Source organism: Acomys russatus, chromosome 7 (assembly GCF_903995435.1).
Source record: "Acomys russatus chromosome 7, mAcoRus1.1, whole genome shotgun sequence".
NCBI lineage: Eukaryota > Metazoa > Chordata > Mammalia > Rodentia > Muridae > Acomys > Acomys russatus.
The window spans coordinates 21575657-21598172 of NC_067143.1; the positions used below are offsets into that span (position 1 = coordinate 21575657).

The window sequence follows — 22516 nt, forward strand, 5'->3', positions numbered from 1 at the left end:
AGGAACTCAGTCAGGGCAGAAACCCAGGGTTAGGAGCTGATGCAGAGGCCATGGAGGGGTGCTGCTTCCTGCCTTGCTCGTAATGGCTTGCTCAGCCTGTAGACCAGGCTGGCCTTGAACTCACAGTAATTCGCCTGCCTCTGCCTCCCAAGTGTAGGGGTTAAAGGTGTGCGCCACCACCCCAGGCCCTCAGCCTGCTTTCTTATGGAACCCAGGAGCACAAGCCCAGCGATAGCACTGCCCACAATGGGGTGGGTCCTCCCTCATCAATCACTAATGGAGAAAATGTCCAACAGGCTTGTCTGCTTACAGCCCAGGCTTATGGAGGCATTTTCTCAATGAAGATTCTCTCCTCTCAGATGACTATAGGTTGTGTCAAACTGACATAAAACTCGTCAGTGCAACTGACCCCCTGCCACCTTGACACAAACATATCACTGTTAAGACACAACCTTTCCTTCTTGTTCACCCCCGAATCACACATTAATATCAACACTACGATATAAACATTCCAAATTTTAAAATGTCCTACATTCTTTAAAAATTAAATGTCTATAGCTATGGTCTCCTATAAAATAAAATGTAAAAAGTTAAATGTTTTTCTTACTTCAAGAGGGAAGAACCAGGGCACAGTCACAATCTGAACAAAGTAAAAACCAAACCCCAGCTGTGTAAACAACTCGGTGTCCAATGTCTGGGGTCCACTCACAATCTTTGGGACTCCTCCAAAGGGCCTGGGTCACTTCTCTGGCTCTACCCTCTGCACCAAACAGATTGTCTCCTAAGATCAAGCTGGCTCCACTCCATCATCGCTGCTGTTCTTGGCAGCTGTCCCCTAGTGCTGGCATTCCCAAAGCGCTGGCATCTCTTGCTGCAACTAAACTGCGCTTTCATCAATAACGTCTTCTGGGCTCTCTTCAGGGACTCAAGCTATGCCCCACTGTGCCAAGCCTCAGCTGCTCTCCATGACCCCTTCAGGCCTTCAAGACCAGTGCCACATGACCAAGTACAGCTGCCAGCACGAGGTCCAAGCTTGGTTGCCTCTGGAACACAGCTTCTGTGTGCTGACTCTGAGGAAACACTTCCAAGAGTTCACCTTAATGATGCTGGTCTCTTCTTAAGCACCACTAACTTCTCAGCTCCAGCTAGCCAGCACCAAGTGTCCTCGTAAAGCAAAGACATGCTTCGCTAGTGCTACTTTTTTGTTCGTCATGGCTAATTCTTCAGTCCTTGCTGACCAGAATCACAGATTCTCAATTCAAAATATGCAATGGTCCCACATTAATCACCAATTAAACTATTCTGTAGGCTTGTCTGCTTACACCGCAAGCTCATGGAGGCATCTTCTCAGTTGAGGTTCCCTCCTCTCAGATGACTCTAGCTTGTGTCAAATTGGCATAAAACTAGACAGCGCATGGTTATTTGGCATCAAACCACATATGTGAAGCATCCTTGTAGAACACAAGAATGAGACAGAAACTCTGTAGCGGGGGGAGGATGCATATGTGCACAGACACATATGTACATATAATCACACACATATGTATGTTGGTACAGAAAGGCATGTCTCTACATCCTTATTTCAGATTCTGGTAAAGAACAAATAGGCAGCGCATAAGGGGCGTGAGTAATGTGATCAGCAAGGTAAACAGCGAAATAAATAAATAAATACTCAACCTGAGACTTCTAAAAAAGGATTCTAGGTGGCCCTTGTATCCACAGACGCTGCATGTGGATCACGTGAATCCCGTGTGAAAATGAATTTTTAAAAAGCTGTGTATGCAGTGAACATGTACCAACTTTCCTTCTTGTCATCTCGCCCTTGATGCTACTCGCAGGGACCAGTGGCTTCACCTTCGCATTTATTAGTTAGTCCAAGCCATATGGACATGATTTAACACACCGTAGGGAGCAAATAGATTATATAGGAATACCAGGACACTTCATCTGAGGGACTCGAGCACCTGTGATTTTGGTATCATCTTCTGGGGTCCTGGATCTCACCCTCAAGGACACGGAAGGATGGCTGCACCATAACTAGCAGGTAATGTTGATCATAATGGTACTACTCCCCATGGGCTACGCCTTGCTATTAGAAAGTTACAGACGTTGTCACGGTTACCTGCCAAGCATCTCCATGAGACAAGAACTTTATTGGACTCTCTCTTTTCAGAGACAGAGAAGGTGCTATGAGAAGCAAGGGTGATGAATTCTGGAGCCCAAGAAAGACCCGAGCCTTGTTGAAACCTCCTTCTCAACCACAGAATACACAAAAAAGGGACATGTGGGGGCCTGAGGGATGGCTCAGTGGTTAAGAGCGCCACCTGCTCTTCCAGAGGTCCTGGGTTCAATTCCTAGCAAGCACATGGTGGCTCACAACCATCTATAACATGATCTGATGCCGCTTCTGCAGATAAAACACTCATATACAATAAATAAATAAATCTTTTTTTAAAAAAGGGACATATGAAGAAGGATTTGGTGCTGAATAAAGTTTAGTTCCTTGACAGGACACCAAGACACAATCGCTAGGTATTCTGCTTACGTTTGAAAGAGAAAAGGCCAAGCTGCAGAACATCATAAAGAGAGAGAAATACAAATACAGATGTAGAAGAAGAATGCTTAAAAAGGCATAAAAAAAACAAAAAAAAAAAAAAAAAACAAAAAAACCACTAAATGGCACAGCTGAAACCTAAAGGAAATGCATGTTAATCTACCAGATTTTAGTCTCCTAAACCAAATATAAGAAAGCAGACCAATTGCTTCAAAAGAAGCAGAAACAAAATATGTCTCCTTTTACCCAACCGTTGACAATGGTTCTTATGAGGCATCTACAAGAAAACAATGAAAAGCTCCTAAGATTGTCACAAGAAGCAAGAACAGTTACACAGCAAACCTCAACAAAACAACAGAAACTGAAAATGGTAGGTCAGCTCATCTACAAATGTAAACGTAAAAATTGTAAACAGAACATTGGTAGTTAAATCCAGCCACGGAGGGAAACAACAGCAACAACAACAGCAACAACAACAGCAGCAGCTAGTATTTACTGCAAGAATTCAAGGTTGGGTCAGCAATTACCATCATCATTTATTTAATCAATGAATTAAAGCAGAAAACTATATCTTCAAATGTGATTTGACCTAATTTAGCAACCTTCTTAATGCAACACTAAGGAAAAAACTACCTAAATATAACCAGGGCCTACTCTTAAGAACCCCAAAGGCAGGGCTTACAAAGCATTGACACCAAGACGTTAAAGCCAGGGACGAGGGAGGGAGGGGTATCCACAGGCATCATGATTGCCCAACTTTTAGTAATCCTGGTGATGTACAGACGTGGACTAAACAGTCCATGGCCACAGACACAAACTTTTGTTGAATCTGCTGAGAAACTGCTCAATCTTAAGGAACTTGGACTTGGAATTAATAAACAGGAAGCTGGTAAGGAGATGGTCGAAAGACAAAAAAGAAAAACAATAAAACAAACCTCTTTCCCATCCACAGTCATCAGGCCGGAAGAGGAAGTGGAAAACATACAAATGTATATCCCATTCAAAAAGTGCCAAAGCAATAAAACGATCACAAGTCAATAAGAGTGATCTGAGACCTTTAGGGAGAAAACTAGGAAATGTACACAAACACACATAAACAGGGAGATCTGAGGATTCCAAGTGAAAGTCTCAGGAAACCCACCCAAGACGGATGCAAAGTCGGTGAGGTCAGGGTGAAGGAAGCAGCAAGCTCTGTTGCTAGGACAGACGTGTGCACACTTATTTGATGCAACAAAAATGGGTGTCTGTGGGGATTGCACAGGGTAGGATGCATAGAACTTTAGAAGAAGGAAAGGAACAGGAAGCTTGTATTGCTATACTGAAAGGATAAACCGAGGCACCTGTAATCGAACAGCAAGGCTTTACCAGGAAGGGCTGGTCCCTGAGTACCACTCAAAAACCCCAAATCCATACCAATACCTATATGAAAATGCCAATAGTGACATTTTAACCCAGAGGAGAAAGGATGCTCCATTGTTATTAGTTTCATTTATATTTCAGCCAGAGTCTTGCTATGTAACCCAGACTAGCCCTGAACTGAAGATGTTCCCCCCCAAGCAGGGATTGTAGACAAGCTCACCCCACCCCAAACTAATTTCCCCTGAAAACTATGCTGGATTTATTGTCTATACATGTAAAGATATGAAGGCTAGGCCTCTTCTCCTCACTAACAGCACGGAGATGAGTAGGAGAAAGAGCAACGCTTAAGATGTAAAACCCTAAATGGACAAAAGTACTGTGTGAGTATCTAGTGGAGTATTTATATAAAACCAGTCTGGAAAGTCCCCTTTCTACTCCCCAGACGACATAGAGCCAATAAAGGAGACAAACTGCTGTGAGGATATGTTCTCATATCTATATCAGCACAAGTGTAACAGGCAGAACAAAACCAACAACCAACTGACTGACCAACCAACCAACCTAGCAACCCAACCACCCACCAACCAGCCAACCCACCCACCAACCAGTCAACCCACCCACCAACCAGTCAACCCACCCACCAACCAGTCAGCCCACCCACCAACCAGCCAACCCACCCACCAACCAACCCACCCACCAACCAGTCAACCCACCCACCAACCAGTCAACCCACCCACCAACCAACCCAACCACCAACCAGCCAACCCACCCACCAACCAGTCAACCCACCCACCAACCAACCCACCCACCAACCAGTCAACCCACCCACCAACCAGTCAACCCACCCACCAACCAGTCAACCCACCCACCAACCAACCCACCCACCAACCAGCCAACCCACCCACCAACCAACCCAACCACCAACCAGCCAACCCACCCACCAACTAGTCAACTCACCCACCAATCAACCCACCCACCCACTAACAAAAAGAAAACAATGGTCTAGGGGACAAGACTGACAACTCAGGGGGCCCACAAGGATCCCAAATCTCTAACATACAAAAGATTTCCACCATGAAAAGGAAATGCTAATGCTTCAGAAAAACAGTTGACAAACAGCATGAGGCTGCTCATATTACAGGGATGTAAATAGTTTATGAACGTGTGAGAAAATGTAATAGAATTATTAATAAAACATGGAAATGAAACCACTTGATAGCTGTGTTCCCGGGATAGACTGGGAAATGAGAAGGCTCTGGGTCGGGTATCTAGTCCTGGCCAAGGTGTGGGCCAGAGAGGCTCAGACGCTGTGGGCTGCAGCCACTCAACAGCCACCCACTTCAGGAACTCGGACCCATTCACCCTAGTAAACAAGGCTGAATAACAAGAGGCAAACCCCAGAAGGCAGAGCAAACCCGAGTGTGTATCCACAAGAGAAAGGCTGAGACTACCTTGCCCTGAAGCGCACATTTGGAAGAGTGAGTTAAGGCGATGTGGACTGATGTTTTAAAAAGCCAATGTAAATGGTATAGTTTGTTTGTTTGCTTGCTTGGTTTTAGACAGGGTCCCATGTATTCTAGGCTGGCTTCAGGCTCTCTGTGTAATTAAGGGTGACCTTGGACTCATGATCTTCCTGCTTCTGTGCTCCCCAGTTGCTGGGATCACAGGCCTGCACTGCCACGCCCTGCTCCCTGTGCTGCCATGCCCAGCTCTCTGTGTTGCCATACCCAGCTCCCTGTGACACCATGCCCAGCTTCCTGTGCTGCCAAGCCCTGCTCTGTCTTGGTTCACAATAATCCCACAGTTTTCTTATGGAAATGTGTGTATGAAGGTTCCTTCCTAGCCGGGTAGATTACTTACTTTAAGACTCATACATTTCATAACATCGACCCCCACCCTGGAGTTTTCACTTTTTACAAGTGTAACCTATTTGCATAGTTTAAGATCTTACTCAGTTTAAGGGGGAAGTGTGTGTGTGTGTGTGTGTGTGTGTGTGTGTGTGTGTGTGTATGTATGTGACCTACTTAACTCTTAACTATTTAACTGGTTTTCTAAGAATGGCAAAGAAATCCCCATCACAAGCAGAGTTTCAGACCCCGCCCTCAGGCCATGCCACTCACTGTTTTTCCGGGATAGCTGCTGGGCAGGGCACTGGCTTCAATGAAGTACTTCCTGAGCAGATGCTTGCTCGGGTCAGGACTGTCCAGGAGAATGTAGGAGCAGAAATAGGCTCCGTGCCGAAGTAGGAATATGGCTATGTCTTCATTCCCTGATGGGGCAAAGCACAGAGAGCTCAGGGCATCTGGATGTCCCAGTGGTCACTTCCACTTGGCCGGGGCTTTGGTGCTTGGAGAGCAGGCTCTCTCGTTACTCCCTCTGATGCGCCAAGTTTTGGGCAGCAAAAGTTTATTGCACTTTGTTCTTGAGGGCTGCACAGGAAGTCCCACTTGCCACTGTGGGTCCCTGCCACCCAGTGGGGGAACTAGGAGAGAGAAACAGCTATTTTGAAAAAGAAACTAAGAACAGGGCTAAGGGATAGCTAAGCCGGCGTGGTGCTTGCTGAGGGCCCATCTTCAGAAGCCACATAGAAAGGATACTGAGCATGACAAGTAAGACTGTAATCCCGGAAAAAGGGGGGGGGGGGAAGAATGGATCCATATCAGTGGGGCTGGATAGCCAGCCAAAGAGATGAATAGGGGCTCTCCAGGCAGAAGTGAGACACCCCATCTTTCTGTCCTAAGGAATGATGTTTGAGGGGGACTTTGGCCCTTCACACATGTGAGTGCGCACACAGCTGCACACATGTGCATCCCCCATAAACATACACATACACATGCACACGTGTATGCGCATGCACAGACACACACGTGCACACACATACACATGCACACACACACATGCACACACACACATACACACGTGCACACATGCATGCACTCACACACACACAGAGGGCATGCATGCACACACACATGCGCATCCCTCATAAACATACACATGCATGCTTGTGCGTGCACATACACACACATGCACACACACATACACACACACACACACACGAGGGCATGCATGCATGCACACACATGTGCATGCTCACAGAAAGGAAGAAGTTGCAGAATCCCTTTCACAGGCCCCTGGAGAGTTAGCGGTGGGAGTGGAGTCAAAGTCCCACACTGGAGAGTGGGATGCTTTGCAGGCCAGGGTTGGCCATGTGGGACCCACCTGACTTGATGGCCGCATAGAGGGGCAAACGCACAATGACCGGGAACTCATTCTTCCTGACAGCGTAGTTCTCTGGGTCAGCCCCATGTGTCAGGACCAGCAGCTTCACAACCTCCAAGTGTCCTCGCTGGCAAGCCAGCGCCAGCATCCAGTTCAGCAGCCGCTGGGTGCTACAGGGACCTGGAGGGGGTATGAGGGCAGAGGGAAAGTGCCACTGCATCGCACTGGCTGCTCCCCACACTCATCTTCCCTTGGGCGATGAATAAAACGCAGCTACCCTAGTTCGAACTGAAATCTCTGATTCTGCCACATTGACAGTGTTCGCTGGAGTTCTGCCTCCTTGTTTGGCCCAGCACATCTCCATATTACCATAGACCAACCTGCTTAGAAGCCGAGAAACGTCTGAGTGACAAAGGTATGTGCCGTGTGATCTGGATGGATTAAAAACGCCTATGCATGTGAATAAAGCCAGAAAAAAATTACCCAAAATTGCTGTAGTTTTTCTAGATGCCTTCCCCTTCCCTCTGACATTAGCCTTCAGGTCACATTACACACAAGAGAAGGACTTCAAAGAGAGATAGGTTAGGATTTAACTATATTTACTATGCCGTTTTGTACAGGTTGCTTATTCTTTGGAAGCCTCAGGTTATCCAACAGTAAAATGGGCACAAACCCCTTCCCTTGGAGTTTAATCCTCACATTACATCACGAGTCAAGTGCCTAAACCAGTCACTCTTCATTCACTATGGGATGTCCCTTACACCACTAGAGTGCTTACAGTGGTCTGTACTTCCAAATTACCTGTAACATACATATACACATTGCTTTCATAATTAATACTTTTAAAATTTTTTGACAAAGGAAACAGGTCTAACTCTGCGGACTAAAGGGTCTAAAATGACTCTCTGAAACAGCCACCCACTTAATTTCAGGAAAAAAAAAATGACACTGAACCCATCGGATGTAACAGGGCCAGAGTGGGCTGGGGTGTTAGAATATCTTTAAGTTCAAGCTAGTGTAGAATCTTTTGGATGCAGTTGCCATGGAAATAACCTCATGTTATTTGGTCATGTCCCCAAGGCATCATCTCATTGTCTCATTTCCAGAGGTGCAAAGTGCTTCAAGACTAAAGTGTCACCAGTTGTAAGAGGGTGACCTCTGGGACAGGAGAAGGACTGACAGGAAGTAGGGATGAGATCAGGATGGCTGAGGTTGGGATTCACCAGCGAAGGCGCCAGCACAGTGCCTGGCTGGAGCCTTGTTGAGTTAGTGTCCATCTTGCTCTATGCCAATGGTGACTATAAGGCACAGTAACAGAAAACTGGGGTCCCCAATTCATGCATAGGAAGGACATGCTGGCAAGGGGATGTAGAACTACAGTGCTAACTTTGGTGGAGACGTGTCTGAGTTAGGAGGCAGAGCCACTGTTTTAAGACCAGCTCAGAGTTCAGGGAGATTGGAAATGCTGAGGGGCCCCTCAGTGGATATGCAGCAGAGTGAAGGCTTAAATCCTACTCTGGGGACTGGAGGGGACTGGAGAGACAGCTCAGTGGATAGGGACCATGGCTGCTCTTGCAGAGGACCTAGGTTTGGGTCCCAGCACCCAAATGACAGTTTACAACGGTCTGTAACTCCAGGGCATCCAGTACCACTCTCTTTTGGCTTCTACGGACACCAGGCACACACACACACGGTGCGCTTATAAACACATCCATGTGCTTGAACGCTTAGTCCCCAGATGGGGGAACTGTTTAGGGAGGACTAGGAGGTGTGGCTTTGTTGGAGGAGGTACATCACTGGGGATGGCCTTTGAGGTTTCAAAAGCCTAAGCCATTGCCAGTGTGTTCTTTGCCTCCTGCTTGTGGACTAAGGTGTGAGTTCACAGTTGTTCCCGTGCCCCAACTCTGCCATCACAGACTCTAACCCTATGGAACTATAATCTCAATCAAACCTTTCCTTCCATAAGTTGCCTTGGTAACTTATGTCTTAGCACAGCAATAGAAAATACAGGTGCTGAGTCAGCTAGTCACAGACATTGAAGACCACCATCCTTCAGCTCCTTCCTGCCTTTACATCTCATCTCATCCAGTCTGTACCCCCCACCCCCTCTTTGAGATAGGGTTTCTCTGTATAGCGCTGGCTGTCCTGGAACTTGCTCTACAGACTGAGCTGTCATCAAACTCAGCAATCTGCCTGCCTCAGCCTTTGGATTAAAAGTGTTCACCACCACTACCTGGTTTCCAGTCTGCTTCTTAGGTACCTCCCAACTCTGTCTCCCCCATCAAGTTCTTCCCTTTCAGGAACATAAGTGGAGCACTGGCTGGGATAAGCCACTGAGCACAGATCCATCTCAATGCAGACAGACACGCCCACACAAGAACAGTACATATATGTGAGCCCAGTACAGAAACAATAGGACCTTTGGTTTCCAAGTTATAAAGGAAATTCAAGGTATCAATTATAGGACACTAGACTATGTGTGGGTTTGTGGGTTCTCCTTCAGCACACAGCCTTGACATCAAAGACCCAACACCTATAATTCCCAGAGTTCTCCTCAACTTGTAGTAAACAGCGATGCTTTCAGCACTTGCCCCTTATTGCTGAGCCAAAGCTACAAGGAACTTATAGAAGACTAGAACACCTTGAGTTTAACAGAGGCAAATTACCAATGCATCAGAATACAGCATATCCAGCTGGGCATGGGGGCACATTGCCTTTAATCCCAGTGCTCAGGGAGGCAGCGGCAGAGGCAGAGGCAGGCAGATCGCTGTGAGTTCAAAGCCAACCTGGTCTACAAAGCTAGTCCAGGACGGCCAAGGCTACACAGAGAAACCCTGTCACACTCTTCCCCGTATGGTATATCCATCAGTGACGAGGGGTATTATTTAGCCATAAAAGAATAAGTTACTGAGTCACGAAAAGACACAGAGTAACTTCCGATGCCTATTGCTAGGTGAGAGAAACCAACCGGAAAAGATTACCTAAGCAAGCATGAGGTTCAGACTGTTTTCCAGAAAAGGCAAAGCTACAAAGGACAGCGGTAATGGAGCTCACGCACAGGGGTTTACCTGACAAGGACTCTAGCAACTCATGTACTACTTCAGTGTGTCCAAAATGTGCTGCCAACACAGCTGGGTTGTCATCAGTGGGCTCCACCGGCAGCTCCATGCGCTTCTCAGTGAGCAGGAACCTGACGGTCTCCAGATCCCCGTGGGCTGCTGAGATGCTCAGCAACTGGCCCTGGTCAAAACGGGACAGGGTTCAGTGAGGCCAGCCCCGTAACTTCAAATGTTCCCTCAAGTCTCGAGCTCAGCCGCCCAGGACGACAACCCCCGTCCATGCGGCTGCACCATGCTTGAAGCGCGGATGACCACACTCAACTTTACACACTTAAACCAAAACCAGAAACCAGGTTACCAAGAGGTCTGTATTATTACAGGAGGGAACAATGATTTTAATACACACAGACATACTTTCCAACTTATACTAGGGTATAAGTGCATATTTGAAAATAGCACATGCAGTGCACCGAGTCTTTCTAATCCAGGACACCACAGCTTAGCAACACAGCACTTAGAGCTGTAGTTGGCATGGCTGCCCTGTGTCACAGAGACGGGTGCACATACCCCTGTGCCAGGAAAATGTCAAAATCCCCTGTGACTGCTCCTGAAAGTGTGTTATTTCCCCACTACTAGAAAGTCTAAAAGTCAAGCCAGACCACTGTAAATAGGAGAATGTCCATTCAGGTTCAATAAAACTTTATTGCTTTATTGACATTCCCTGTTTCCCTTTATGCCTCTAATGCAATTTTTAAAAATCCAACTTTCAAAGGGCCTAGAATAAATGACTGCGGGATGCTCAGCCCTAAATGAAACACTTACGTCACCTTCTTTGGGAACAGAGTGGACGAGAAGGAAGAAAGACGGTGGGAGCAGAGGATGGGAAGGAGTTCTGCAACATACTTCTCTTGGACACGACACAACCATGAACTCATGAACCAAGAGCATCCCTGGTTACCTGCATATGACCTACATAAGATGGGGGCCCATCAGTGTTCCATTATGGATGGGGGAGGGGCTCATGATATACCCTTACTCCTTCCTGAGGAGCTATTGGTAGGTTGCTGATGGAAGAGGGGTCTTTTTTTTTTCCCCCTTTGTTTCAGCCAGTGGTAAGGAGCCTATGCACCAGACAATAACCCTACAGCTATGCTCAGGCAAGTGATTAAAGGCACAAAACTAAAGGGTTGTAGGGAAGGAGAAGAGATTCAGTGGGGGTAGGAGGGGGATCGGAAGGGGTAATAGGGATGAAGTTATATACGCATGAAACTGTCAAGGGAGGTATTTTTTTAAAAAGAAAATGTGCCCTTATCTATGTGAATTCTACTAACACAGTATGCAGCATGGCACTGTTCTCAACCACCTGCTTCATGAAGATGGAGGCTGTATGAGCCCAGCGCCAGCGCTCACCTGCTATATTCAGGAACCTTAGATGGGGGAAGGTACCCACCAAGCTCCCTGAGGACCACCTGTGGTGTTTTCAATGAGAATGATCCCTTGTAGGCTCATACATTTGAAAGCTGGGTCATTAGGGAGTGGCACTACTTGACGGGAATTAGGCGTTGTGGCCTTGTTGGAGTAGGTATGGCCTTGTTGGAGGAAGTATGTCATTGGGGGTGGGCCATGAGGTTTCAAAAGCCCAAGCTAGTTTCAGGGTCTCGCTCTCTTCCTGATGCCCGGGGATCCAGATGTAGAACTCTGTCTGCCTGTGCCGGCATGTTCTCCACCAAGATGAAAATGAACTAGACCTCTGAAACTGTAAGCAAGTCCTACTGCTTTCTTTTTATAAGAGTTTCCATGGTCATGGTGTTTCTTCACAGCAATACAACTGACAAGACATCACCCTAGAAGCTATTGATAAATGTGACTGGTGATGGAGCTCCACACTCAGAAATCCAAGGACAAAGAAGCAGCAGGATTCTTTTTCTTTCTTTCTTTCTTTCTTTCTTTCTTTCTTTCTTTCTTTCCTTCTTTTTTTTTTTTTTTTTTTTTTTTTTTTGGCTTTTCGAGACAGGGTTTCTCTGTGTAGCCTTGGCTGTCCTGGACTTGCTTTGTAGACCAGGCTGGCCTCAAACTCACAGCAATCCACCTGCCTCTGCCTCCCGAGTGCCGGGATTAAAGGTGTGTGCCACCATGCCCGGTGCAGCAGGATTCTTGATTTGAGTTCAAAGGCGAAAAGCGATAGGATGGACACTGGCCTCTGCCTGAGTCCCAACTTCATTCTGGTAACTCTGGCATTTAAAGCTCTGTGAAGTAGGCAGTATAGTAGTAACTCACAGACCCGCGCCCACAGAAAACACGAGTGTGGGAATACATGACTAAAATTTCTGTCTTTCCTACAACGCGGCTGCTTCCCATGATCCCGAGCATCAGCACACCGAAGGAGGCCAATGGGAAACCCAAGCAGGAATGAGTCAACCAGTGCTTTCGTGGACGTTTTTTGGAGTTTTGCATGTGTAAGGGGGCGGGGCTGAGCACAGAGGATGTCAGGGACAATTGCTGGCCTTCTTGGATTTACAGGTAAGCTCACGGTAGGGGTGGGAATGTGCGCAAAATAACCAACAGAGCAGTTCAAAAAACAGACATCTCTAGAAACATGTCAGTGAGATGGGCAGGAAAGGGTGTGTGAGCAGAGTTCTGGGGAAAGTAATGGCTGTTCAGCAAGCTCTGTCCATGTGTGGATGCCACACGCAGCCCTTAATCCACACGGGATGTGAACGTGGAAGCCCCAGTTAGGAGCTACGTGGTCCACAGAGCAACCCCAGATCTGAACTTCAATTTGTGGTGCTGAGCCCACATCCTCTTCATCTCACTCAAGACCTCCTGGGTAGGGTGGGACTCTTGGAGGAATTGTTGAGTTCTGTAAGCAGTGCAGATGGACTGGAGACACTGTGTCTGGCAAGCAAGGAACTGGATTTGCTCAAATGCAACCAGAAAGCAAAAACCTGCCACTACGTAGGCCAGGTGGGACCCAGAAGCCCAGCCATTCCTGGAAAGCACCGGCAGTGCGGAGAAAAGCCACAAGTGATTGATTAACTGACTAACGGGACTAAGAGCCGTCTAGACTCCTGTCCATCACAGGCTTAAAAGCCCCGTTCTCAGGAGGTGATGGGTGGTGTTACAGGCAGCCACAGCCAAGAGGGACCAGGAGGCAGGGAAGGCAGGAGCTTCCTCTCTGGCTGGAGACAATTGATGGCTCTGAAGTGTTTAATTCAGTATAAAATAAAAGTCCGGCCTCCTTCTGTGTCCACATCTCCCACTATGAAAGAAAGCTGCTGGGCGCATGTGTAACCATGCACACTTGTAAGGAAGCCACATAAAACTAAGTACTTTTCTCACCTAATTATCTGTGTGTGTGCACACGCAAGTGTCATTGGAGGCGCTGGCTGGTGTGTGATCGGGCAGAGTTCACAACTACTTGCATCTTCTTCCACTGTTTTCCAACTTACCTTTTGGGTCAAGGTCTCTCACTGAGCTCCTGATTTGTGTCAGGATGGCTGTCCAGTAAGTCCCTGGGATCTACCTGCCTCCCGCCATCCCAGCATTGGAGTTTCAGGCCTACGTCCTGCTTGCGTGTCAGCACTTTACCGACAGGACAGCCTTCTCTCCAGCCTTCGTCTAAGTCTTTACAACTTTTTACCAGGTGTATGATATGCCTAGAGGGAAAACAAAGCCATTGGGTTTCATGAGCTGCCCCCAGGCAGAGGAACAAAACCTTGCTCAGAAGCCCCTTGTTATCATTTGTCTAGAAAATGTCCCCAAGGCTCCTGTGCTGAGGGAGGGCTTGGTCTGCAGCTGGAGGAGGTGATCAGAGGCGACTTGATGCTAACGCCAAAGGCTGACTTCATCAGCGGGTTACTGTCCTGCTCAGTTCATAGTGGAGTGGACCAGTCCCTAAAAAGGTGGTCCTTAATTGGAGAAAAGAGGACACTGAAGGACATGCCCTTGCCTGGTGTATCCTGTCGCTGCCCCACTATGCTACCCATGCCCCCCCCCTCTCTCTTTTCCTCCCCTCTTCCTGGCTGCCCTGAGGTAAACCACTTTGCTTCCCTGAGCGTTCTCTGTCATGATGCTCTATCGCATCACATGACAAGAAGCAAGAAGGGAGAAAGCCAACCTGGGGTGGGGTGTGTGTGTGTGTGTGTGTAAGAGAGTAAGTGTGTTTGTGTGTCTGTGTGTGTGAATGTGTATGAGTGAGTGTATGTATGTGAATGTGTGAGTGTGTGTGACAGTGTGTCTCTGTGGGTGAGTATAAGTTGGAGTGTATGTATGAGGGTGAATGTGTGAGTGTGTGTGTGTGTGTGTGTGTGTGTGTGTGTGTGTGTGTGTGTGTGTGTGTAATCCACTGGGTGGAGTAGGGCTGTTGGCCTGAGCATGGAGTGTTTACTTTCTAATGTCCACTCACTCCTCCAGGTTCTGTCTTCCAGAACGAATCTGCTGTTAGGGACGCAATTAGCAAATACTTCCTCCTGGGCTGTGTGTTTTTTTCTCTAGCCTCCAAACAGAGTGTTTCTCAGAGCGCAAGTTTATAATTTTGGCACTATGCAATTTATCTATTTTTCTTTTTTCTAGATCCTTCCTTTTATGGACTTATTATGCAGACTGTACCATCTGCAAATGGAGGCTAGTTTTATTTTCCCTTCAGGTCTCTGTGTGTGTGTGTGTGTGTTTTTTAACTTCGCCTTATTTCAGTGGCTTGAACATCAAGTGGTTTAGTGAATAATAATATAGCAATTATAAATATAATCATTCTTTTTTATTTCAGAGAGCACGAATGCAGTTTCTCACTATCACAAATCATGCATAAACATTGGAGACCATGACCTAGGAACCTAGTTCACTATCACTAGCCCAGAACCCTCCCCCAGGGTGGTTCTCTTTGTTCTGGAGTTCACTTTACCTGATAGTAACACAGCCACTCGTGCTTTCTTTTGCTTAGTGTTTGCACAGTCTATATTTTTTCATTTACTTACTTGCAGAACACACACACACACACACATTCACACACATACTCACATACACAACAGATACACTCACACAACACACACATACACAACAGATACACTCACACAACACACACACATTCACACACACACTCACATACACAACAGATACACTCACACAACACACACACACTCACATACACAACAGATACACTCACACAACACACACATACACAACAGATACACTCACACAACACACACACATTCACACACACTCACATACACAACAGATACACTCACACAACACACACACACTCCCATACACAACAGATACCTCACACCACACTCACATACACAACAGATACACTCACACAACACACACACACTCACATACACAACAGATACACTCACACAACACACACACACTCACATACACAACAGATACACTCACACAACACACACACACTCACATACACAACAGATAGATACACTCACACAATACACACACACATTCACACACACTCACATACACAACAGACACACACACATTCACACACACACACACACTAACATACACAACAGACACATACACATTCACACACACACACTATTTTAAAGTGAGTCACAATATCCATTTCTTATTCTTTTTAAAAATCCTACCTGTAAACAAAAGTCCTAGACTTAAATCATTTCTATTTAATATAATTATTTAGATGTTAAAGTTTAAGTCTGCCATGTGATTTTGTTTGTTTTTCTTTACTCTCATGTTTTGTTTTTCCCATGAGCAGCTTGACACTTTGAATTTCATTCTTATTAGATTACAGCGTTTTTAAATATAGCTCTATGTGTAGTTTTGATATTTATTTATTTTGAGACAGTTCCTCACTATGTAGCCTTGGCTGTCCTGGAACTTTCCATGTATGCCTCTTTGCAGATCTGCCTGCCTCTTCCTCCCAAGTGCTAAGATTAAAGGCATGCACCACCATGTCCAGTTATATGCAGTTTCATAAATGGTTGCTTCAAGTATTGCATTATTGATATGTAAACTACCAAAACACAATGATAGAACACTATTTTCAGTATTTTTTTATAAGTTTAGGTGAATATTAAAGCCTTTACCTTTATTAGATAATTGCTTTGTCTTTAAAAATCCCTCCTCTATATATTAAGAGCTGTATTAGGTGATATTACACTTTTTGCTTCAGTTGGTAAATATAACTTAGCAAAGGAGGAAGTAACAATGCATTATGTGCATCTGTGTTTTGGTCTCACCATGTTCCTATTTATCACAACAATCCTTATTTCATCCTTTTCTGGTTTTAGCTGTTCCATTAGGAAAGCTTTCCAGACACTCCTCTCTGTTTTCAGTCATTCCAGAATGTGTGTATCTCCTCTTCCTTCTTGAAGGGTATTTTTCAGGCTATGGAATTCTAGTTTGAACCATTTTCTTCTTTTCTTTAATATTTTGTGCCACTTCCTCTGGGTCCTTATGGTGTCTGATGATGCCATTTGGGTTGTTTTCCCCTTCAGGAAATAGCTTTCAATATATTTTTGGTTCGTCGTTTCAGTATGGTGCATGCTGAGCCTTCTATCCTGTCGGGGACTCTCTAGCCTCTTCCCTCCTCTGCGGGCTGTGTCTTCTCCGCTTTGGGGGAGATTTTAATTTCCTCAGTTACATCTCAGTGTGTTTCCTTGTACTCCTGGATGCTGAGGACGTGAGTTCAGTTAAAATTCTCACGTACCTCTGAGAGTCTGTTTATTGTCATCCTCGCCTTTCCTTCCTTGCTCCCTCCCCTCTTCCAGTTCCAGTCTCTCCCCCTCCCCCATCTCCTTCCCCCTCCCTCTCTTCTTTCTCTTTGCCCTCCTTCTCCCTCTCCCCTGTCCTTTTCTTCTCCCTCCCTCCATCTTCCCCCTCCCCCTCCTCTCTCATTCTCCCCGCTCCCCTCCCTCTCTTCTCTCTCTTTTCCCCTTCCTCTCTGCTCCCTCCCCATCTCTCTGTCTCCTCTCACCTCGCCCCCTTCTTCTTCTTCTTCTTCTTCTTCTTCTTCTTCTTCTTCTTCTTCTTCTTCTTCTTCTTCTTCTTCTCTCTCTCTCTCTCTCTCTCTCTCCTCTCTCTCTCTCCTCCTCCTCCCACACCATCAAGGTACAGCTTCCTTCCTCTGCCTACAGAAGAAAACTTCAGCTATTGTATAGAGATTCCAACATTTCCAGCTCATTTCCGCCTCACTCCCACTTTGGAGACATGGACCGCTTACTTTTGCTCTAAGCGCGCGCTCATGTTGGCTGGCTGGAGTGTCTGGTCTGTTTTACATTCTTGTCAGAGCTTTCAAACATCTGACTCACCCTGCTGCTTGTGTCTGTTGTTGCCTTGTTTTCACTGAGTTTGTCCGTCTTCTGCTTCCCCGGCAGAGTTTGTTTATTAGGATCTGGTGATTAGTGGAAATGAAGCTTAGGATCGGGATCTTAATTTAAGCTAACGCTGGTGGGTGAACAGCACTCCCTTGTGGGGTGGAAAAACAGGAACTGTTCAGATTTAGATTGCACTGGAGGGGTGGACTCCTGGTTCCTCTTGGACAGGAAGCTCTCCTGTGCTCCCTCCCTCTCCAGTGGCAGCAGGGTGTGTGTGTGTGTGTTACACTACTGTCTACTACAGATTAGCATCCCAGATCCCCACAGCCTGCTTGGATGACTGGGGCAGCTTTTCCAGCCTGGCTGGGCTAGAGTCTCTCCACCTGGCCTTGGCTGGAGAGCAGTGGGCTGCGGGCACTGCTGTGGTGTGGCTGGGTGTCACCCATGGACTTTTTCTGTCTTTTCATGCTGCCCTTGCCTGGCCCTCTGGCTGCTACAACAGCAACTTTCCTTGGAGCCTTTATGTCTGTATCAGTTTGTTTCTGGGTTACCAGCTTTTTCATGTTTAGTCTGGGATGTAAAAAAGGTAAAAAAGACTGCCAGAAATGCAACAGCACATTTTTGTTTTTGTTTTTGTTTTTAAGCTCTGAACTCACTAGTGGGTTTTTCCTTTCCAGCTTCAAATTGTTCACTGTGTATGGGATGTCCAGGGGTCTTGAGTGCACATAGAGTGTTGAAAAGCATAGCAGTTCATTCAATCTTCCTTTATTTTTTTTAAAAAATATTTATTTATTGTTATTTTTATATGTACTAGTGTTTTGCCCATATGCATGTCTTTGCACCACATGCTTTCATTCACACACACCCCCTTCTTAATAGAAGCAGAAGTTATTTGCTTATTTACTGAAACATGTTGAGACACTATCAGATGCACTGGGAATTCTTTACAGCATCCTATGACCAGGGAACACTGAGAACGATGCAGCACTTTCACCCTGTGGGCTGAACACTTAGGCCGTCTCCCCCACACAGGTGTGGCCCTCTGTCATGTGCACCGAGAATTCACAATCAGAGGGATATCAGTCATCTTCCCAATGGTGCTCACTGTCCCCCAATCTCTTACTTTTCTGAGAGCAGGTTTTAGGTTTAAAAATAGAATCATTTCTAACTTTAAATTAAGTATAGACAGATTAGGGCTCTGCTATGCAAAGTAATGCAAACAAAATATTGATGAAGTGTTTCCATGGTAACATCACATTCTTATCCCCTTTGAACTGTTGGCAGGAGGGCTATTTTGGACTTGTTTTTTTTTTTTTACCAGTTTGGCATCTGTTCTAAAACTTCAAATACCATGTATGAAAATGTCAAAATGAAACTCGTTTTATACTAATATGCTAACAAAAATGTCCAAACCTATACTTTCCACTGAGCATAGCTATGTACGCTAAGAAAATTGCCTTATAATAAGAAAATGTATAGGCCAAAAATCCCATACAGCATTATTAGTAAGATATCTGAAATAATCCAAATATCCAATCAAGAGAAATAGATTGAATTTATGCTGTATTCTCCCTATCACATGGTATATTCTACAGTCACTGGTGGTGATGCTTGAAATGAATTTATAATCCTGCAGAAAAGTATTCATATAACAGAAGCAAACAAGAAGTATATGTAAAATTATTATCTGTATCTATATTACATAGGTAATACATTATAAATGGTCAGAAATGGCAACACCGCCCAGGCCAGCGGGCTAGAAGAAAATGTACTGAGACAGTGAAGAGGAGGGTTTGGATATATTAGGGACACACTTCGATTTTGTTCTTCCTTTTTTCCTTTACTTTTATATAATTAAAAAAAAAGTCTGAGCACATGTTGCTTTTATATAGTGGAAGAAAGTATAAAATTGTTAGGTAAAATCTGCAGAGGTCACCTGGTTCTTTCCATGTAAACGAACCCTTTCACATCCCTGCAAGGCCCGAGGTGAAGGTGACGGTGAGGGGCCACCGAAGACATCACTGGGAAGGAATGCTGCCCACAAATCCAGGTGTTCCTGAATGCTGGACTCCTGTGAAGATGCTGGTCATGAGAGGATGACCCAGAGGCTGGGCGTGCTGCCCAGGCGGCCCAGTACTTGTCTAGAGTGCACCAAGCATGCAGTCCATCACCAGCCTCTTAAACCTGGCACAGAGGTGCATGCTGGGAATCCCTGGCCTGGAGGCAGAGGTTTAGGGCCAACCTTGACTATAGAGTGAGTTAGAGGACAACCTGAGACACATGAGACTCTGCTCTCCACATCCCTCCCTGAGGAACGGGTGGTTATGGAGGGATCGCTCAGTGAGTAAAAACAGGGGCTCAGTTGAGTAAAGCGCTTGCTGCACAAACATGAAGACCAGGATTTGGATACCCAGTACCCATATAAAGCCCAGATTCATTGCTGCAGGTCTGTCACCTCAGTTCTAGGGTTGTAGAGTCAGGAAGATCTTTTGGGGTTGCTGGCCAGCCTAGTCTGGCTGAGAAACAGGGTTTAGTGAGTGACTCTATATTAAAAAAATATAGCATAGGGGCTGGAGAGATGGCTCAACGATTAAAAGCGCTTGCTCCTATTGCGGAGGATCTGGGTCCAGTTGGTTTTCAACACCTGTCAAAGCTCACAATTGTCCGTAATTCCAGGGGATCTGACGCCCTCTTCTGGCTTCCTTGGGTACTGCATATACATGGTGCTTCTTAACATCACGAGCAGAATACATAAGGTAAAAGTGAGTAAATCTTAAAAATAAGGTAGGGAGCAATAGAGAAGATCCCCTGTGTAGACCTTGGGCTTCCACCTGCACACACAGACATGGGCATCTCATCACTCACACACACACACACACACACACACGTGCACACACACACGCGTGCACACACACGCTCACGCATGCACGCACACACGCGCACACACTCACGCACGCACGCACACATGCGCACGCGCACACACACGCTCACGCACGCACGCGCACACACACACGCGTGCACACACACACGCGTGCACACACATACGCTCACGCACGCACACGCACACACACACACACACACACACACAATCAGAGTAACATTTCCGTGGCAGGAGTGCACCCTACCTTCTCCTGCGGGGATTCAGTTTCTTCACAAACCTCTCTGAGTAGGTCACGGGCCCGGGAGACGTTTCTCTGCTTGTACGCCGTGTGGATGTCTTCCACGTTGGAGGAGTGCACCGTGACGTTGCCACCTGCTGCAGACAGTTTGCTGCCCATGTCTTCGGCACCTGCATGGGAGGACACGTACACATGGCATCACTGTGCTGGAGACCTCTGGGTAGCCACTGGAGGTGACAGTGGAGAAATTCCTTACCCGTGACATCACTGTGGGGGTGTGCAGGAAGAGAAAGGAAAGCCTTCCATGTGCCTGTCAGCAAGTTCCTATATCTCTGGGGACATTTTGGCCATTCTGGAAGATATTTACTGGGACAGTGGGAAGTTTAGCACAGGTTACTGATGGCTGCTGGGGACTTGCAACTGGAGCTGCTCCAGTGCTCCGGGCAACAGGAGGCGGACAGCACTATGGTGGTCCCAGCTAAGAGGCTCCACTGCTATGTCCCTCTGAGAGAGATAGCGTGGGCACGTGCGCACACGTGCAAACAGCTAAGACCCAGGATGTGGGACTCTACACAGCTCTGAAGGCTTTCTTTACTCTCAAAAGGTCGAGTGGTTTAGGACTGGTAATCCTTGCCTCTGCACCAACTTCCCACCCTGCTGTCTCCAGCAATCCTTTGAAACTCTGGGCTGTTAGACATGCCTGGACCATGCGTGTGACTGACCCACCCTGTCCTTAAGATGCCTGGTGATCCTGCCATTGTGGTTAGCTGAATTGTGGCTTCCTGTAGACGTATCCCTTTTCCCTATAAGTGGGTGCTAACCTGCCCCGGGCAGAGAAGGGATACAGGATGCTCTGGCAAGCTGAGCAACTGGCAACACCTGGGAGGCCAGCCATGCAGAGGACTCAGGGCATAGATACTTAAGGAGACTTATGGAGCAGCTGGACACAGCCGAGGACTGTACTGGGTGGAAAGATACGGAGGAAGGAGATCACTGGTCCACATTGGTGTCCCGCTCCAGAACAAGGGATCATATTAGAGGTCTGCAAGCTCCCAAATGCTGACAAATAGGCTTTGGAAGTTCTCTGAACATTTTAAGGTTCTTTGTAAAACTATCTCTCTGATGTGTGTATACATATCTCTGGAAAGAAATGTGAAAGCGCTCTCTCTCTCTGTGTGTGTGTGTATATATATATATATATATATATATATATATATCAGAAAAGACTGAAACCGATGAGAAGCCAAGTCCTGAACTGTGTTGAGTGGCATAAAAAATACGATAGAAATTCTGGGATTCTTGGCTAAGTTTGAATAGTAGGAAGATGTTGGGATGATGGATGGAACAGGCTGCCCACCACTTGCTATCTCTCTAAAGGGATGATGGAATGGGTGCTGGTGGTTTCTTTTTCCTTATGTTGTTAAACATATGCTGAGCAGGGTGACCCCCAAACATAAGCAGGCATCACAAAAGTTAGCCCACACAGAGCAGCAATGTTGAGAGAATGGTTTTGAAGTTTAATTTATCTGCAATAGCATGTGTTATAGTTTGGATCTTAGTTGTTCCTCAGAAGACCATGTAGGAAAGGTTTGGTCCCCAAAGTGATGATCCTGGCAGCCAGTGGAGCTGTTAAGAAACAGGCCTAGTGGGAAATTGTCACATAGCCTGGGTAATCTGGGACCCCAGGCTGCTCCTCTTTCTTTCTCTGCTCCCTCTCAGTCACTTCAAGATGTGCTACCATATCACAGACTCAAAGCAGTGGGGCCAATCTGTCATGGACTGAAACTATGAGCTAAAATAACCTTTAATTTTTCTCTTTAAAGTTGGTTAGTTCAGATATTTTGTTACAACAAGGGAAAACTACCTACCTAACAAAAGCACAAAATTCTGTGCTTAGAAATAAACTTCACA

General features: G+C 46.2%; 1 protein-coding gene across 1 annotated transcript in view; it reads right to left on the reverse strand.

Moving 5' to 3' along the window:
* The window catches only part of Lrrk1 (leucine rich repeat kinase 1), a 90251-nt gene extending 69487 nt beyond the window's left edge, over window positions 1-20764 (reverse strand). Inside the window, exons 1-4 of the mRNA XM_051149712.1 lie at window positions 20612-20764; window positions 10204-10396; window positions 7136-7315; window positions 6034-6182 (exon numbers count right to left, since the gene is read on the reverse strand). Of these exons, the coding sequence (XP_051005669.1) occupies window positions 6034-6182; window positions 7136-7315; window positions 10204-10396; window positions 20612-20764 (675 nt within the window). The remainder of the gene's footprint in view (window positions 1-6033; window positions 6183-7135; window positions 7316-10203; window positions 10397-20611) is intronic.
* Between the last annotated feature and the right edge of the window lie 1752 nt (window positions 20765-22516).